We start from the raw sequence: 18,254 nt of genomic DNA on the forward strand, positions 1-18,254 counted from the left end.
CTGCTTTCCAGTGAGTGCTTTGTTTACTAGTAGTTCACCTGCCAACTGTGGACTTTCTCCAAATGAACAAATAGGTGGAGAGAACTAAGACTGTTACATCTAATGGAGCATCTGAGGAGGTTTATTTCAAACCTGTTAAATCTCTGCTGCTGGAAAAAAAAAAAAAAAAAATATATATATATATATATATATATATATATATATATATATATATATATATATATATTTGCTTGCTTCCACATGAGATCTGAGCACGTACACTGTGGGGGAATCTATAAGCAGCAGCCACAGTTATCTTCCTGTCCCTCTGGATGCATTCTTCTGTCAGTCTGGATGCCTCTTATACATGGAAATAATTTCTGTGATCAATGTCTTCCTAATCATTACAAGGAAATTATGCACCGTGAGTTCGAAAGATATTTTAAAATAAAGTATTTTTTGACTATACGTTTCTTGTATGGTTTATGTAAACAGTATCTTAAATACATATACCCATTCTTGTTGCTCTAGTGGTTCCAGCAATGGTACATCTGCTGTAGGTTTATTATGTATTTTTCACCTGGAAGTGTAAATAGAGCATACCTTTAAAATAATTTAAGGTGCTTTTAAATTTTATTGGACCTTAGGAACCACTCATGTATACCTCTAAAGTTTTATTCTAAAAGTTAAATGATGGTACACCACAGGCACGTTCACAAGAAAGGTAACGACTGATCCCTGTATTTCTGAGTGTATGCAGTAGGTTAAGGTTTTATCTACGCATGAAGGGTTTTATTGTTCACTGCGCTAATTTACTGAACTATATGCATGGCTTCCCGTTAGCTGTTACGCAGTGTTACGTGCGTCCTGCGCGTGTAGGCGTGGTGGAAATGAGGAAGTCTGCAGACTTCTTTTACCTTATATCATTTCCCTCTGATCAGAATCGTTCTTTGAATTCTCCCTGTCTCTAAGAAGTGCGTGTGTTTTGGTGATTAACCGGGGCGCGTCTGCATAGAGAGCGCACCGTAGAGGAACACATGGAGGACTGTTTGAAGAGATCGTGCCCGTGTCTCCGGTCACTATGGGACCGAATGTTCAAAAGCGACAAAAAGAACGAGCTCCAGAGGAAAAGTTCGAACAGCGGTCCCATCAAATCGGTCAGTGATCCGGATTCGGAGCAGCGCTACAACACGTCACCCAGCGAGTACAAAACGCAGCCTGTAGACCCGGAGCGCGCCGTTTATATAGCAATATGGGCTTTCGAAGCGCGCGACACCGACGAGCTGTCGTTCGATGCAGGAGATCGGTTCCGCGTCGTGGTGCGCTCGGGGGACTGGTGGACCGCCAGCAAACTGGACCCGAGCGGCCGCGTGCTCGCCACCGGAATTGTGCCGCGCAATTTCCTGGACCGCGCCGAATCGGTTTCGTCGCAACCGTGAGTGTTGAACTCTTAGCTTGTATATTTATAATCCGTTTCTTACTCTTATGTGCCAAACAAAAATAACCCAAAAAGGAAGCTTGCGCATTACTCAAGCGAGTACGCGAGAAAACATGAAGTGGAGTGAATAAACCATAATGCCTAACTTAAACCAGAGTGCCAAAATTAAACCATAATGCATAACTTAAACCAGAGTCCCAAAATTAAACCATAATACCTAAGTTAAACCAGAATACCTAAGTTAAACCAGAGTACCAAAATTAAATCATAATACCTAACTTAAACCAGAGTCCCAAAATTAAACCATAATGCATAACTTAAACCAGAGTCCCAAAATTAAACCATAATACCTAACTTAAACCAGTGCCAAAATTAAACCATAATACATAACTTAAACCATAATGCATAACTTAAACCATAATGCATAACTTAAACCAGAGTCCCAAAATTAAACCATAATACATAACTTAAACCATAATGCATAACTTAAACCAAAGTCCCGAAATTAAACCATAATACCTAACTTAAACCAGAGTGCCAAAATTAAATTATAATACCTAACTTAAACCAGAGTGCCAAAATTAAACCATAATACATAACTTAATCCATAATGCCTAATTTAAAATCATAATGCATAACTTGTACCATAATGCCTAACTTAAAAAGTAACTCATACCGTTGCAATCAAAATTATTCAACCCCCATTGCAAATCAGGTTTATTGTAAAAATTTAGATTTTCAGCTGTTTACAATGAACAACTCAAACAAAAGCAATTGAAACAGTTCAATACAACGAATGCTTCAAGTGGTTTCCCCAAATTCAACTGAAAATGCAACTTATAATGATTTCTCCAGTTTCAAAATTATTCAACCCCTTCATAGCAAACATTTTTAGTACTTAGTACTTATTTTTAGTACATCCTTTTACTGTTATGACCTGCTGCAAACAAGATGCATAGCCAGACACCAGCTTCTGGCAGCGTTCCTGAGGAATCTTAGCCCATTCCTCATGAGCAATGGCCTCCAGTTCAGTAATATTCTTGGGTTTGTGTGGTGCAACCATCTTCTTCAAATCCCACCAGAGATTTTCGATGGGGTTCAAGTCGGGTGACTGTAATGGCCCTGTAGCATCTTCCAGGACTTCTTCTGCAACCAAGCCTTGATGGAATTTGAGGTATGCTTGGGATCACTGTCCTGTTGGAAGGTCCAATGATGCCCAAGCTTCAGCTTCCTCACAGACAGCATGACTTTTTCTCCTAGAATTTTCTGATACTTCATTGAATCCATCTTGCCTTCCACATGCTGCAGGTTTCCAGTGCCAGAGGATGCAAAGCAGCCCCAGAGCATCACAGAGCCACCACCATGCTTGACTGTGGACAGAGTGGTTTTTTTTTCATTCTTCTTCCTCCAGACTGACAGCTGATTCATCGTGCTGAAAAGTTTCGTTTCATCGCTCCACAGAACAGAATCCCAAAACTTCTGTGGCTTATTTATATGATTTAGAGCCGACTTTTCTTGTGCTTTTGGGTCAGTAGTGGTGTACGTCTTGGAGTTCTGGCAGGAAACATTCAGAGTTTAGTACGCCTCTTACTGTGCTCACTGAAACCTCAGTGGCTGTTGTCACCAAGTCTTGCTGCAGGTCTTTTGCAGTCACTCGAGGGTTTTTCACGCCCTGCCTTCTCAGAAATCTGGTTGCAGCTGTTGATAGCTTCCTTTTCCTGCCTCGTCCAAGTAGTGTACACTCAAGAAACCACTTGTACCATAGTGCCTTACTTAAAAAATAATGCATAACTTAAACCATAGTGCCTATCTTAAACTGTAATGCCTAATTTAAACCAGGGTGCCTAACTTGAACCATAATGCATAACTTATACCATGCATAACTTACACCATAGTGCCTAACGTAAACCATAATGCATAATATGTACTAGAGTGCCTAACATAAAAAATGCATAACTTAAACCATAATGCCTAATTTAAACAATAGTGCCTAATGTAAACTATAATGCATAACTCATATCATAATGCCTAACTTAAACCAGAGTGCTTAGAGTCACACTGACAAAACAATGTTATTCAATGCTAATACTATGGGAATAATGTAATCAAAATTCCAACTATCATCATAAAGGAAATTTTCCATAACTCCAGATTCCAAGATAAACTCAACCTGCACAGTTGTCACAAAACCTTTCAATCATTTATTAATATATAGGTAACAAAATCATGAACTATTTTTTCTGCATCATGTAGTGACATTATATTTCTTATCTTAGCAATATTTCTGAGATGAAAGAAGGCGATCCTAGTAATATTATCTACATGAGCTTCAAATGAAAGACTGGAGTCAATAATCACACCAAGGTCTTGTACTTCTGAAACAGAAAATCTACCTGGAGTTACTATGTAATCAGAAAGCTTCCTTCTAGCTACAAGTACTTCTGTCATGTCAGAATTAGGTAAAAGGAAGTTAATAAGCATCCAGTGTCTAATGTCCTTTACACGTTATTCAACTTTATTTAAGCTGGTGTCTGTCGTCTGGCTTTGTTCAAACATACATATGAGTGTCATCAGCATAACAGTGGAAGCTAATACCATGTTTACGAATAATTTGACCGAGAGGTAGCATATACAGTACAGTCATGTGAAAAAATAAGTACATCCCATGGAAATTGTTGGCGTTTCTGACATATTTGGACAAGCAAACATTTGATCATCTTTGAAACAGTGCCTATTAATGAAGTTGATATCTTGAACAAACCCACAAGGAAATGATTTAACAGAAATAGCAATAGTGTTATATTCCCTTGGCCTCAGAAGCTAGTATTGCCCCCTTTAACAGAAATAACTTCTTGTAGGTATTTTGCATAATTGTCCACCAGCTTTGCTGGAACTTTTTACCACTCTTAAATGCAATATTTTTTCAGTTGCAATATGTTTGAGGTTATTATTGCAAGATGTGAGAGGTTATTGCATGTACTGCCTGTTTCAAATTCCCCACAACATTTCAGTGGGATTCAAATCCGTGCTTTGACTAGGCCATTCCATAACCCTCCATTTCTTCTTTTTGAGCCATTCCTTGATGGATTTGTTAGTGTGCTTAGGATCATTATCCTATTGAAAGGTCCACTTTCAGTTCAACTTCAACTTTCGGACAGATGGCCTTACATTATCTTCAAGCACTCTTTGATTTGATGCAGAATTCATATGAGCAAAGCAACCCCAAATCATAACATTTCCACCACTGTGCTTCACAGTTGGTATGAGGTGCTTCTCCTGAAAAGCTGACTTTGGTCTGTGCCAAACATATCTGCTGTTACTGTGGCCAAACAACTCGATCTTTGATTCGTCTGTCCAGAGCACATTATTCCAAAAGGCCTGGTCTTTGCCTATATGCTCATTGGCAAACTGTAGTCTTGCAGAGGCTTTTTCCTGGCACACCTTACATGCAGGTCAAATTTGTGCAATATCTTTCTGATTATAGAAGCATGCACTTTGACACCAACAACTGTAAAACTTACTAACAGATCCTGTGATGAAACGTTGGGGTTCTTGGAGACTTCTTTTTGCATCAGATGGTTTGCTCTTAGGCTGAATTTGCTGGGACTGCCAGTCCTGGCCTAATTGGCAGTCGTTTGAAATCTGTGCTATTTGTAGATTGTTTTCCTTACAGTGGAATGATGTATTTCAAATAATTTGGAATTTTTTAAATCCCTTTGCCAGACTCATAGGCATCCACACCCTTTTATCTGAAGGCCTTACAGAACTCTTTAGATCTTGGCATGATGACACCACACACCTCAATAGCAAAGAGAACACCAGACACTAAATATGAGTGGTATAAATAAGACCAGTTCCACCTGAACTCAGGTTGGAACAGGTTGTAATCACTGGCACCCAATCTTGAACACCTGATTCAAATTCTGACCAGTGCCAAAGGGTCCTCACACAGTCTGTTAACAGTGTTAATGCTATGTAACTTTTCTTCAGAGTTTAGCATGACTGAGAGGGCTAGGGAAATTGTCCAATTCTACAAAATAATTATAGAAATCTGCTATTATGAGAGAACTGCAAAGGACCCTTTGGTTTCCAAACTATGGCTAGTAATACATTGAGAAAAATAACCTTTTATAAACTTTTATACACTATATAACCTATACTGAACTTTGAACATACTTTTAGGTTCAAAGCTGCTGATTATGATAATCATGGTGTAAAACAAAAACTGATTACACCAAGCATGTTTATTTGTTTAGTGAAATATGGACAAATTAAGAGCTTGTCAATCAATATGCCTGATAAAATGTATAATCAGGGTTTATAACCATATATTCAGGATTATTATTATGATGTGTTATCTTTATTATGACATTATTCTTATCAGGTGGTTCTTTGGCAAAATGAATCGGATTGAGTGTCTCAGTCACCTCATGACAGGTCAAAACAAAGATGGAGCTTTCCTGATACGAGTTAGTGAGACTGACAATGTGGGCCATGTACTCTCAGGTGTGTATTTAAAGGTTATATGTTTTATATAGTTTGATAAACATAAGCAATCCTGAAGCTTTTGGATTTATTTTGATTATGTGCACTGCACATTCAAGCTTATTGTTTCATGCTATACATGAGAAATCACCTACCAGTCTACACAGAGCCATCAAATCTTTGAATTAAATCATTAATTCTGCCAGTATGAAGTTAAATTCATGCATTTAAATGTTCACTAGAGGTGTATGTACCTCCTGCTAGCTGGGTTTTTTTTTTCAGACTGAGATACTAGCAAAATTCTTGTTGTCTGTACACTTTTGTTATTTTTAATAAATTTTTTTCTAATGATATTCCTTTTGAATCAGTTAAGGTAAAAAACAAAGCAAAGCACTTCAAGATCTATTTCTCAGAGAGCAAATTCTATGTGGAAGAGTCCTGTAGCTTCTACAGTTTGCTGGATCTTGTACAACACTATCAGAGTCATCCTCTGGCCTCTGTGGACAAACTGGAAAAGCCCTGCGTCAGGGTGAGACAGAAAGAGCTTTCTGTTTCTCAGTTTTGTTTTTTCTTGTCCTTCTTAAAATGAATATTTCCTTCATGCTGACCATCATTTTACATCATATTCTGTCTTGTCCCCATCCTTCTCTCCCCCCCACCCCCCCTCAAAATAGAGAAGAATTGAGGAAGTGGTTTTAGCTCTACATGTTATGTCATGAGATACAATACAGTATTAGTGCATTTGATAACACTAAGCACACTTGAAGAATAATAAATATTATTGCACACAAAATGTAAATTTGTGTTAACACACCTGTTGTCTTGTCAGAGAAAGCCCAAGCACCATGACCTGTCTCACAGCACAGTGGACATGTGGGAACTTCCTAAAGAGGACTTCACTCTGGAGGACAAGCTGGGATGTGGTTTTTTTGCTGATGTTTATCGAGGCAAGTGGAAGAACCAAACCTACGTGGCCATCAAAGTTCTCAAGAACAACAGTAAGCTTTCACATATGTTATAGTAATATTAGTGACCTTAAATACACAGCTAATAGAGAACAATAAGATATGGATATACCTTCATATCATATTCTGTATAATAGCACTAAACCAAATCTAAAACCATACATATCTCATTACTTTCTGCTACCTGTGAAAATCTGAGGCTTCTGTTGGAGGTTGAGGGTGATGACATCACTTTGCTCGTTTAATTGGTAAATGAAGTAGTATGGAGCGTCAAGATGTTTTGGTTTTATGTGAGACATAGTTTTGCCAACTATCGTTTTCACATTTTTTTCCCCCAAGCTTGAATGATAATTCATGATGACTGTTTGGATGCTTGTCTTTGACCAATCAGTGGTCTGTAATCTCAAGTTCAAATGCATGGTACTTTTAGAAAGGTGACCAAATTCAGCAGGATTTTCAAATTACAGTATGGGTCACTTGGCAATGAAAATTGATGTTTCTTTACTGCATGTAACACCAGTTAATGGCATTACCCCGTTTGTTTTGTTTTTTTTTTATCATCAAGAAAGCCTTCCTGTGCGTGAATCCATATTTCCTGAGTTCTAATTCCTTACATCTGATAGAAGTATGTTATTAGGTTGTTTAAAGGGGTGAAAAATACTTTTTATTGTACTACGTTACTATACTTCAGTATAAGTTTGGTGTACTTACTGTATACTTCACTTATGTTGAAATTGAATGCATATACTCTTAATTATTTACATTTCCAAAAAAAAAAATAGTTTTGAACTCCTTAAATTTTATTTAGTATTTGTTACAAATCTTGAAGGTCTCTTCTTCTCTCATTCAGCACATGACTGTAGGCTATATATCAACAGAATGGGCTCCAGTTTATTTTATTTACATTTCAGTTTAAAGCATCCAATCAAGTTCATCGGTGTAAAACTTTAGAAATATATAATTTGGCATCCCATGAGAATCTATATCAGGCATAAATTCTGTATTTGAAAAAAAAAAAAATGCTGATGTAAGTTTAGCTAATTTATTAATGCTAACTGGCCATATTTAAGCTAGCCCATTTTCTTTGCTAATGTCAGATAATATTATATTAATATTTTATTAGCACAGTTACTTATAACAATGTTAGATAAGTAATAAAAGTTAGTTTTTACATGAAAACAGGACATAAACTTAATTGAAACTTTTTTCTTGAGTACATTTTTGGCTCGATAATTATGTATACTACATTACCTTTTTCTACCCCTGGTTGCTTATATACCATAGCATGCCAGTATTTTATAGAAATGCTAGCATGAGGTCACTTCTACAATGTAACTGTATAAAATAGGCATGAGTCAGAATTTCACTGACTTGAATATCACAAAACAAGATACTGGTAAGATGAATTTAGTTCTCCAAGATATATCTCAAATTTTGATCATTATGAGCTCTACCTCCTCTGACACACTAGGTGGCAGCAACAGAAGTAGGAACATACAGAGCAGGACGTTTGTGAGTGGGAACCTAACTGCCTTAAATATCTATAAGTCCACCAAGTTAAGCTAATCAGAAGAAAGTGTTATTGCACAAATGTTATTGAACAGATTTGTTTCATTTGGCCTACATGAACTTGGAAAAACTAATACTGAAACGGCCTGTAATACGCTGCTGGTCAACATTTTCACACTGTCCAGAATTCACAGCAGATTCATATAGGGTAGTTACTGTAAAACCATTGTACATACTAACACTCATTGGTAGTAAGAGTCAGAAGACCAGATTAGAATTTGCAACAAGACAAGACAAAACAAAACAAAACAGAGATGAGCAACAAAAGTTCTGGAACCAAGATTATCCAATCCCACAGAAGAGCTGCTGTAGCACAAACTGCTGAAAATGTTAATGATGGCTATAATAGAAATTGCTTCAATAGTGGACCATGAAGCAATGGAAGAAGGTGGAGTGGTCTAATGAATCGCCTTTTTTTTTACATCATGTGGATGGCTGGGTGCATTACTTTGACACGTACCACCTACCTTAACATTGTTGCAGACCAAGTACACCCCTTCATGGCAATGGTATTCCCTAATGGCAGTGCCTCTTTTAGCACCCTGCCACACTGCAAAAATTGTTCAGGAAAGGTTTGAGGAGCATGGCAAAGAGTTCAAGGTGTTGACTTGGTCTCCAAATTCCCCAGATTCACAAATCTGATTGATCATCTGTGGGATGTGCTGGAAAAAAAAGTCAGATCCATGGAGGACCCACCTCGCAACTTACAAGTCTTAAAGGATCTGCTGCTAACGTCTTGGTGCCAGATACTACAGCACATCTTCAGAGGTCTTGTGGAGTCCATGCCTCGATGTGTCAGATACACAATATTATTACCTACACGATATTAGGCAGGTGGCTTTAATGTTATGGCTGGTTGGTATACTAAAATGTGCAGGACAGGGGTACTTCAGGACCAGGGTTGGGAACTTGTGAACTATGCAGTATTATTCCAGAAATTTTTGTATGATGCCTAAGCTTAAACTATAATGAAACAAATATAGACTCACTTGTCACATAAGATTTTTATCAGAATTACAGTGTAGCACGTCCTGCTCCTTTCCCAACATTATGGCTTAGAAAGGTGTTGGGCCAGCACAAGCTACCAAAACAGCTTCAATATGCCTTGGAACAGCTTCTACAAGTCTTTGGAACTGTACTGGATGAATGAACACCATTACTTCAGAAGACATTACCTCAGTTGGTGTTGTGTTGATGATATTGGTGGAGAGTGCTGTTTTACATGCCAGTCCAAAATCTTCCATAGGTGTTCAGTTGAGTTCTGAAGTGCTGAATGTGAAGGCTAGAGTGTTTGATTTACATAATTTTCAGATTCATTCAGTGAGCTTGTGCCACGTGGATGGGAGCATTATCATGCTAGAAGAGACCACTACCGTCAGAAAAAAATCTTCATATGATAAGGGTGAATAGTCAGAATAACTTTGCATTGATTTTTGCATTGATCTTCCCCAAAAATTGACTCAATCCATGCCATCAAAATGCCCCCTACATCATACCAGTCACCAGTAACCAGTTTTGCCCTTTAATTTGTCATCCACCTGAATGTTTAATATTATGTTTAATATTATTTTATATGTCTTCCTCTCAGATTCTCTGAACCAGCAAACATTTCAGATGGAGGTTGAGGTTTTAAAACAGTTGCGTCACAACCACCTTATCTCCCTCTTCGCAATATGCACTTCCTCCACCCCCTATTACATTATTACTGAGTACATGGAGAAGGGAAACCTGCAGAGTTTTCTCCGCAGTAAGTTTTCACTCTCAGTCTAATCTTCTTCTGAGCAACTACTCAAAAAATGCAGAAAAGAGCCAACAAGGCTAAAGTAAAGATTCTCTGTAGCCCTTTTATTTGAGATCCTATAGTGTTATACAACATGTCATTCTTTCCAAATGATATCCTATTGTGAAATAGTGTGTGTTACTGTCAACACAGCTGTACATTTTATTGGCTGAAGCTGTAAATTATTTTTACAGACATTTTTTTTCTCTGCTCTCTTTGCCTTTCTGAGGTCGAGAGGGCAATGCTTTAGACCTGGAAATCTTGACTAACATGGCATGCCAGGTGGCTGATGGGATGACTTACCTGGAGGATCACAATAGTATTCACAGAGACCTGGCAGCTCGCAATGTTCTTGTTAGTGAAGGATACCTGTGCAAGGTGGCTGACTTTGGTTTAGCACGGTTTATTAAGGTAATGTTTACAAAATATTTTATCTGTGTAGAATTTAATGTGCGTTTGGAAATTATGCTGTAGGAGTACAGTAGATAGTCTAGGCTATAAACTATCATAGTATTCATTAACTCCTGCTGTGCTATAGGATATCCTAGGCCTTTTCTTAGTATATTGATAGAGTATTTTAGCTTGGAAGTATTTGATAAAACCAAAATTGATTCCTCATATAATTTTTTCCCCCTGTATATACTATTATTCACCACTCAGTGTAGATATTTATGTTGTATACTATTGTTTTCCACTTTACTTACAAACTGTAACAAAATGCTAAGGTGTTGTGCACACTCAAGAGGTGTTTTATTGACACAAATTCCAAATGATAAACCAATTTATATAAGGGACTTCAGGTAATGAAGTATCAGGTAAATAAAGAACTGAGGCCAGTAGATGGTATATGCAAAGTTTCAATAATTGGAGACTGCTGTAGAATGATTAAAAAATGTTTGTTTATAACTTAAATTGTTCAGTTAAGATGGGTTTTTAGATCCAACAGAACACTTAACAGTCTACATTAGGGATGTGACTGAATAAGAATGCATTATTTTAATTGTCCTAAATAAATACAAATACAGATATGAATATGATTTTTTTAAGAAGCTTGCCAAAAAGGTTCAGGTTAAGACTAGAAGTGTGCATCAGGACTGGGGTTCTGTAGGATGAAACAAACAAACAAAACTGGATCAGATATTTCATTTTAAAAACATGCAATTTGTTTATTGCATGTATTTTTCGTCATTATGAAATATATGTTCACAATCATACTGCTATTATAATGAAATGCCATTTAAATGATTTTGACTAGCAGCATTGTGGAATTTAACAAACCAAAAAACAAAAGTAAATCTGATACAATATTGTTAGATGGCTATTGTTGTCAGTTATAAACAACAGTTCCCTGATTTGAGAAAGATATTTTAGTTTACACCATATGTGCTTATTCTTCTTGAAGGAACCGGTCTATTTGTCGAATGATAAAAAGATTCCATACAAGTGGACAGCTCCTGAAGCCATCGAACACGGCCGTTTCTCTAATAAATCTGATGTCTGGTCTTTTGGCGTTCTCTTACATGAGATTTATTCTCATGGCGCAAATCCTTATCCAGGTAAACCATAATGTGCTTTCTTTGATTACTTTTAAAAGTTGCAACAGCAATATAATAAGTTATAGTTGGGTGGAAATAAGCACAATGCAAATTACTTTCCTACAATCCTCATAAATTCTGTGAATTGTGAAAACAAATATTTTTTTGTTGTTCTTGCATTTTGTAGGTATGAGGAACAAAGTTGTAGTTGATGAGCTCAAACGTGGCTACAGGATGCCTGCGCCTTCCAAATGTCCTGACTTCATCTACAAGATTATGCGGTCCTGTTGGAGCGAGCAGCCAGAGGATCGGCCAACTTTTAAGTGGCTGAAATCTGAGCTTCAGGAGTACATTAACATTTAGCTCTGTATATCCTGTGTGTATATAGTGTACCTATTTTTTTGTCAGAGAAATGTATAGCGTATGATATGGTCTTTGACATTGTAAAGTTGCTGTGTAAAGTTTGTTTAATCTCTTATGGATTTAAGACAGTAGCACACATATAACCCCAATTCCAAAAAAGTTGGGACGCTGTGTAAAATGTAAATAAAAACAGAATGCAACGATTTGAAAAATTGGGGAACACATGCTTAATGAGTGAAAAACACAAATTAATGACTAGAAAAGTCATTAACTAACTTACAACTTGTTGGTGAAACCTTACTTTCAATCAGCTTATCTCAGCCGAGTGATTTAAACCATAGTTTCTGAACCTTGGAGTACCCCGGGTTCTACAGGCTTTTCACTGCTCCCAATACACTTAATCTAATTAATCAGCTAATTAACAGTCTTTCCTGGGTTGAAGTAAGTGTGTTAGAGCAGGGAAACACTAAAACGCGAAGGACAGGGGATACTCCATGACCAGGGTTGGGAACATGTGATTTAAGCTTAAAGCAATACCGCTCCTGCTCCTGCTGCAGATGAATTAGCATGTTTTATTTGAAGATGCTATGCACTCTTACTATCTGCCTCTTGTATTTTTTAATCATCATTGCTATTTTATGATCTATTGATACTATGTGTTTAGATTTTAATTGTTGACCAACAAAAAATCTAACTTGGTTGGTATACTCACTGAGAATGTTCTGTGCCGAGAGACCCTGACTGTCCCAAAGAGCTCCAAACTACATTTCCACTAGAGGAACTATTGCCAATTTAAGTTCTTAGGCTGTAGTCTATATTTATGGCAGACTAGGAACCGTTGCAGTGGAGGTTGCTGTACCGAACATCACTGATTGGACTTCACAGAGTGATTAACCTTCTTACCTGTGTTTAACTTTGAGGATATTCTGTGCACTTCAGATGTGCATGACTGCTGCTGCTTTTAAAAAAAAAATTATTATATTAATATTATATTATTATTATTATTATTATTAAAATGATTATATTTATTAACATCACATTTCTACAGCAAAAGAAAAACAATAAACTTCAATCTCAACCTTCTCCAAATTTTGCTGTGTTTCTGAAATGAGTCTTGTAGTTAAATGAGGTAACTGGTCTGCAGTGTGAATCACTTAGATTATTTTATATAACAAACGGTTCCTGCAGCGAAAGAGCAAACCAGTAATGTGTTCAGGAAATGGGTAGTTCTCCTATAGAACAGTTCCTTTCTTATAAGTTCCTCAAAAGGGCCAGGAACTTCAGTGGAATCAGGTGTAATGAAATCAGTCAGTCAATTCATCATGATTTTGTTAATGCAAGTGAGGATTTACCACAAGGTGGCACATTTATTGCATATATCTTTGACTTCCATGCACTTGACACTGATTATTTTCATCTTAAAGCAGTAATAGTCGATTATTTATTTGCAAAATGTACAAATAAATTGGAAAATATATAGAACATGATAAAATAATAATAATAATAATAATAATAATAATAATAATAATAATAATAATAATAGTTTATGCCAAGGCCTCAACATGAGTGTATTATGTGGCTGAAAACCCCCCCAAAACATTTGCAAAACTGCAAATGCATTTCACTCCAGACCAGAATTGTTTGGCTGCTTACTGTGAGGACCACAACATACAGTCCCCTCTGAAAGTAAGGGTAACGGCAGTAATGGCAAGGCCCATTTGTAATACACTGAAGATATTTGCGTTTGAGATCAAAAGATGAATATGAGACAATAGATCAGAATGTCAGCTTTAATTTCGTGATATTTACATCTACACTCCTGTGGAATAAAATGGGCCACGCCCAACATGCCAAAATATTAAGATTTTACTGGTCTTAACAAGAAATCATTGGTGAGGAAATTAGCACAAATTAAACAAATAGATAAAGTAATGAGTATGAGATAGTGTTTCCGTTTCTTTAAATATTTAAGTCTTGGGGGTAAACTTGCAGACAGCTTTTTATTTTTATTTTGTTTTCATTTTTGTACACCCAGACATGTGTTTTTACATCAAACATTTTAATCATTATCATGATTATCCATTTCTGTACAAGAAGACCACATAAGTATATTTCCCTGTTTCTAGCTTTTCCACGAACAGTTCACTGCAGCAAAAGTAAGCAAGCAAATGTTGAAATGTTGACACAGGAGGTCTTAGGAGTGTATTCGCTGAAGTCACGCTATTTTTCTAACCAGTGATTTGTTTTTAACAAAATTAAAAGCTTAATATTTGCCATTTTGGGCTTGGCCCAATTTTTATTTTTATTTTATTTTTTAGTTTGTTTTTGTTTTGTTTTTGTTTTTGTTTTGCCTAGGAGTGTATATGTGTTAAACAACTTAGAACATGACACCTTTTGTTTGAACCCACACATTTTCAAGTGATCAAAACTACTGGAACATGTGACTGATTTCTTGTTGCCATGGTTTCTTGTTGCTCAGGTGCCCTGTTAGATTGATTGTTTAAACAATCACTAGCTCTGAATGTTTTACTCCTGAAGCCATTGAAGGTTTTGGAATGCTTTGAGGACTGGGTTTCACCTGTCAAGACTGCATTTGTTGTTAAAAAGGATAAATCAACATGAAGACAAGAGAGCTGTCTATGGCAGAAAAGCAAGCCATTTTGAATCTGAGAAAAAATGGCTAAATCAATCAGAGCCATTGCACAAGCATTGGGCATAACCAATACAACAATTTGGAATGTCCTGAAAAAGAAAGAAACCACTTGTGTACTAACAATCAGATATCAAACAGGCCAGCCAAGGAAAACAGCAGCAATTGATAACAGAAACATTGTGAGAGCTGTAAAGAAAATAAACCCCAAAACAACAGTCAGTGACATCACCAAAATCCTCCACAGGGCAGAGGTGAAGGTATCACAGTCCACCATTCAAAGAAGATTTATATAGCAGAAATATAGAGGCCATACCACAAGATGCAAAACACTCATCAGCAGTAAGAATCAGAAATCCAGGTTCAATTCAGGACTTCAATCTGGAATACAGAGATACAGAGACAAGCTAAAGCCTTTCTGGAACCAAGAGTAAGTGCTACCAAAGTGATGGAAAGGCCAAAGTGTGATCCAAAACATACAAGCTCATTGATCAAGCACAGTGGAGGTAGTATCATGGCTTGGGCTTACATAGCCATTTCAGGAATGGGATCACTAATCGTTCCTGATGGTGTCACTCATAATGGTCACAGCAGAATGAATTCAGAAGTCTACAGAAACATTCTGTCTGCCAATTTTCAGAGAAATCAATCCAATCTAATTGGGAGGCACTTCATCAGCAAGACAACAAAGGACTTCACTGGGGGGCAACGGAAGGTTTTAGACTGGCCAGATCAATCACAGACCTTAACCTAATTGAGCATGCATTTCACCTCCTGAAGAGGAGACTGAAGGGAGAAACCTCCCAAAACAAATAACAACTGAAGGAAGCTGCAGTACAAGCCTGGAAAAGCATTACAAAAGAAGAATGCAACAGATTGGTGATGTCAGTGGGTCAACGGCTTGATGCAGTTATTGCAAGCAAGGGATATGCAACCAAATATTAAGTGTTATTTACTTTAATTTACTTTAAGACTTATCTGTTCCTATACTTTTGCTCAGCTACAAATTGGGAGGTCTGTCCCCAAAGGTGCCATGTTGTTTAACTCATCTAGATGTAAATATCAGGAAATGAAAGCTGAAATTCTAATCTATATTCTCAAATATTCATCTGTAATCTCAAACCCAAATGCCTTCAGTGTATACCAAAAAAAACTAAGTGGACTGTTCCAATACTTTCAGAGAGGACTGGAAGATTTTTATCAAACCATTCAGTGATTATTTATGCTCTGTGGAAGGGAGCATTGCCATCCTGGAAGAGATCAGGACAGAAAACTTCACATTGATGATTCACAATGATTCACAGTGACTATTGCCAAGGCTTAAGGGGGCAAATTGACCCAAACCACACCAGCAAAATGCTCCCTACAATGAAATCCAGCCAGCAGACTTTAATTTATCACTCATCCATGTCTTTTGTCAATTAAACTTTAATTTAAACTTTTAATTCCTTTGCAATAAATATGATAAAGGTGCCTGATTGAGACAGAATCTATTAACAACACAGAAATAGGATAGAGATTTTAATGTTACCACAAGATCTCTGATGCAGCTGTAAAGTTTCAGAAAACTGAGAATGTACACGTACATTTTAATCAAAAGGTCATGCTTTGCAGGTCAGGAGTGTGTTCATGCAGTCCCCATGTGAAGTTTCAAGAACAGTGCTGACACATGCTGAAATTGACCAGATCAGGCTCAGACCCAGGGTAAAGCACTCTCTGCCAAGGGCTGGTCAGGTCTTCTGAGAGCGTGAACATTGATACTGGAAAAAAAAAAAAAACCCATCAGTATACTTTGTCCAAGTGTCTGCATATTGCATAACGTTTATTGTCCTCTTATGCCATGTTGGTACATTTTGAAATGTTTGATTGTGTAGCTGCATGTAGTATTTGGCATCTAATCTAATTCAAGGTAGCCTGTTTCAACTTGTAAAATTTTATCATGAGTTTTTGTATCATTCCAAAGCACCTCATCACCTACATACAAACACACACAATAACCTAGTTGTACAGGTGCACACACACACACTTTTATTACAGGGCATGTGACTGTGCTCAGATTTAATCACATTAATCACATTTACAAACTCTTTTCTTGGCATCAATGAAGTGATTCTATTTAATCCCAACAACAGGATGTCCCTCTTGAAAATTTATGAAATTACAATGTGAAAACTTATGTGAAGCTGCCAAGAAACCTATAATGTTCTCAAACATCATAAAGGAGCTGCAAGAATATCTGGGAAGTACTAGTTGCTCCCTACATTTGACTGGTTACTCCCTGTATGTGACAAAAATCTCATATTCTTCACATATCTTGGCTATGGGGTAGGGTGGCTAGACAGAAGCCCTTTTCTCACACACAAAAAAAATCCATGCCAAACTAAGTTTTGCCAAAATCACGTCAAGCCAAAATGTTTTATGGTCTGATTAAACCAACGTCTGACATTATGGCCATAATTCTAAAAGATATGTTCTGTACAAAAAAAAGACAGCTTATCCACGTCGTACACCATATCCACAGTGAAGCATGGTGGTGGCAGCATTGTGGTATGGGGCTGCATCTCTTTAGCTGGAACTGGACTCTAATCAAGATAGAAGGAATCATGGAAAGCTCAAGATATCAATCTATTTTAGCACAAAACCTGCAGGCCTCTGTTAAACAGCTGAAGATTAAAAATGGACCTTTAATTAAAATTTTATATCTGGATTTCTGTAATGCTGCTTTGTGACAATGTCTGTTGATAAAAGCAATATAAAATAAAATAAAATGTAATATTTTTTAAAAAACAACATTTATATTAATTCATGAATTAATGAAATCATTCAGCTATCTGTTGTATTGCATTCTGAATGTCCACTTGGATGGAGTGACTGCATAAAAATGAGTTCAATGTAAATAATACAAATAATCACATTTACACACACTTTTGCTGATGGAGTGGCTGAACAAAAGTGCCCTAAGATGCATACATACAGTATTGTGCAAAAGTCTCAGGCACCCTATAATTTTTAGCACAAACTTTGCTATAGATTTTTATTTGACGACTTCTACATTATCAAGTACTTGACTATGTTTCATTTACTACTGTTTACTGCTCTTTACTGTATTTTTTTTTTATGTAGAAACATTTCATATAATTATTTTGAAGGCATCTTTACTCTACAGCATTTCTTTGCATGTGCCTAAAACTTTTGCACAGCACTGTATTTCAGGATTAAAGTTTTAATAACATGAGCTTTCATGTTTAACCTCAAATTATCACTATTCCTTTATCTTGTTGCTCATTTTAATGAAGGATGCCAATAATTGACTATTTAGGTGCAGCAAAAGTGCAACAGAGCATACGAGCTTTTTTCAGACAGTAAGTAACTAGATACCTAAAGAGTAGGTAACCTTAGCTTAGTATAGAAGGCATCATAGGCTTGGTTTGTTCTTAAGAACGTCAATTAGCTTTTGATATTTGCACACCCACAAAGTAGGCTAGGCTAA

At 36.8% G+C, this 18,254-nt stretch overlaps 1 protein-coding gene across 1 annotated transcript; it reads left to right on the forward strand.

The window, feature by feature from the left end:
• Positions 1–672: 672 nt before the first annotated feature.
• Positions 673–13,154, forward strand: ptk6b (PTK6 protein tyrosine kinase 6b). The gene is made up of 8 exons (XM_053642673.1): positions 673–1,414; positions 5,802–5,923; positions 6,271–6,431; positions 6,732–6,900; positions 10,025–10,183; positions 10,446–10,627; positions 11,619–11,772; positions 11,939–13,154. Exons 1-8 carry the CDS (start codon positions 1,017–1,019, stop codon positions 12,112–12,114), a joined length of 1,521 nt encoding a protein of 506 aa, XP_053498648.1. The 5' UTR covers positions 673–1,016; the 3' UTR covers positions 12,115–13,154.
• The last annotated feature ends 5,100 nt before the right edge of the window (positions 13,155–18,254 follow it).

This window comes from Ictalurus furcatus, chromosome 15 (genome assembly GCF_023375685.1).
Source record: "Ictalurus furcatus strain D&B chromosome 15, Billie_1.0, whole genome shotgun sequence".
NCBI classification, from domain to species: domain Eukaryota; kingdom Metazoa; phylum Chordata; class Actinopteri; order Siluriformes; family Ictaluridae; genus Ictalurus; species Ictalurus furcatus.

Coding starts and splice junctions, on each gene's coding strand:
- ptk6b (XM_053642673.1), top strand. CDS start 1,017: ATGGAGGACTGTTTGAAGAGATCGTGCCCGTGTCTCCGGTCACTATGG. Junction 5,924..6,270: donor TGTGGGCCATGTACTCTCAG/GTGTGTATTTAA, acceptor CTTTTGAATCAG/TTAAGGTAAAAAACAAAGCA. Junction 11,773..11,938: donor TGGCGCAAATCCTTATCCAG/GTAAACCATAAT, acceptor TGCATTTTGTAG/GTATGAGGAACAAAGTTGTA.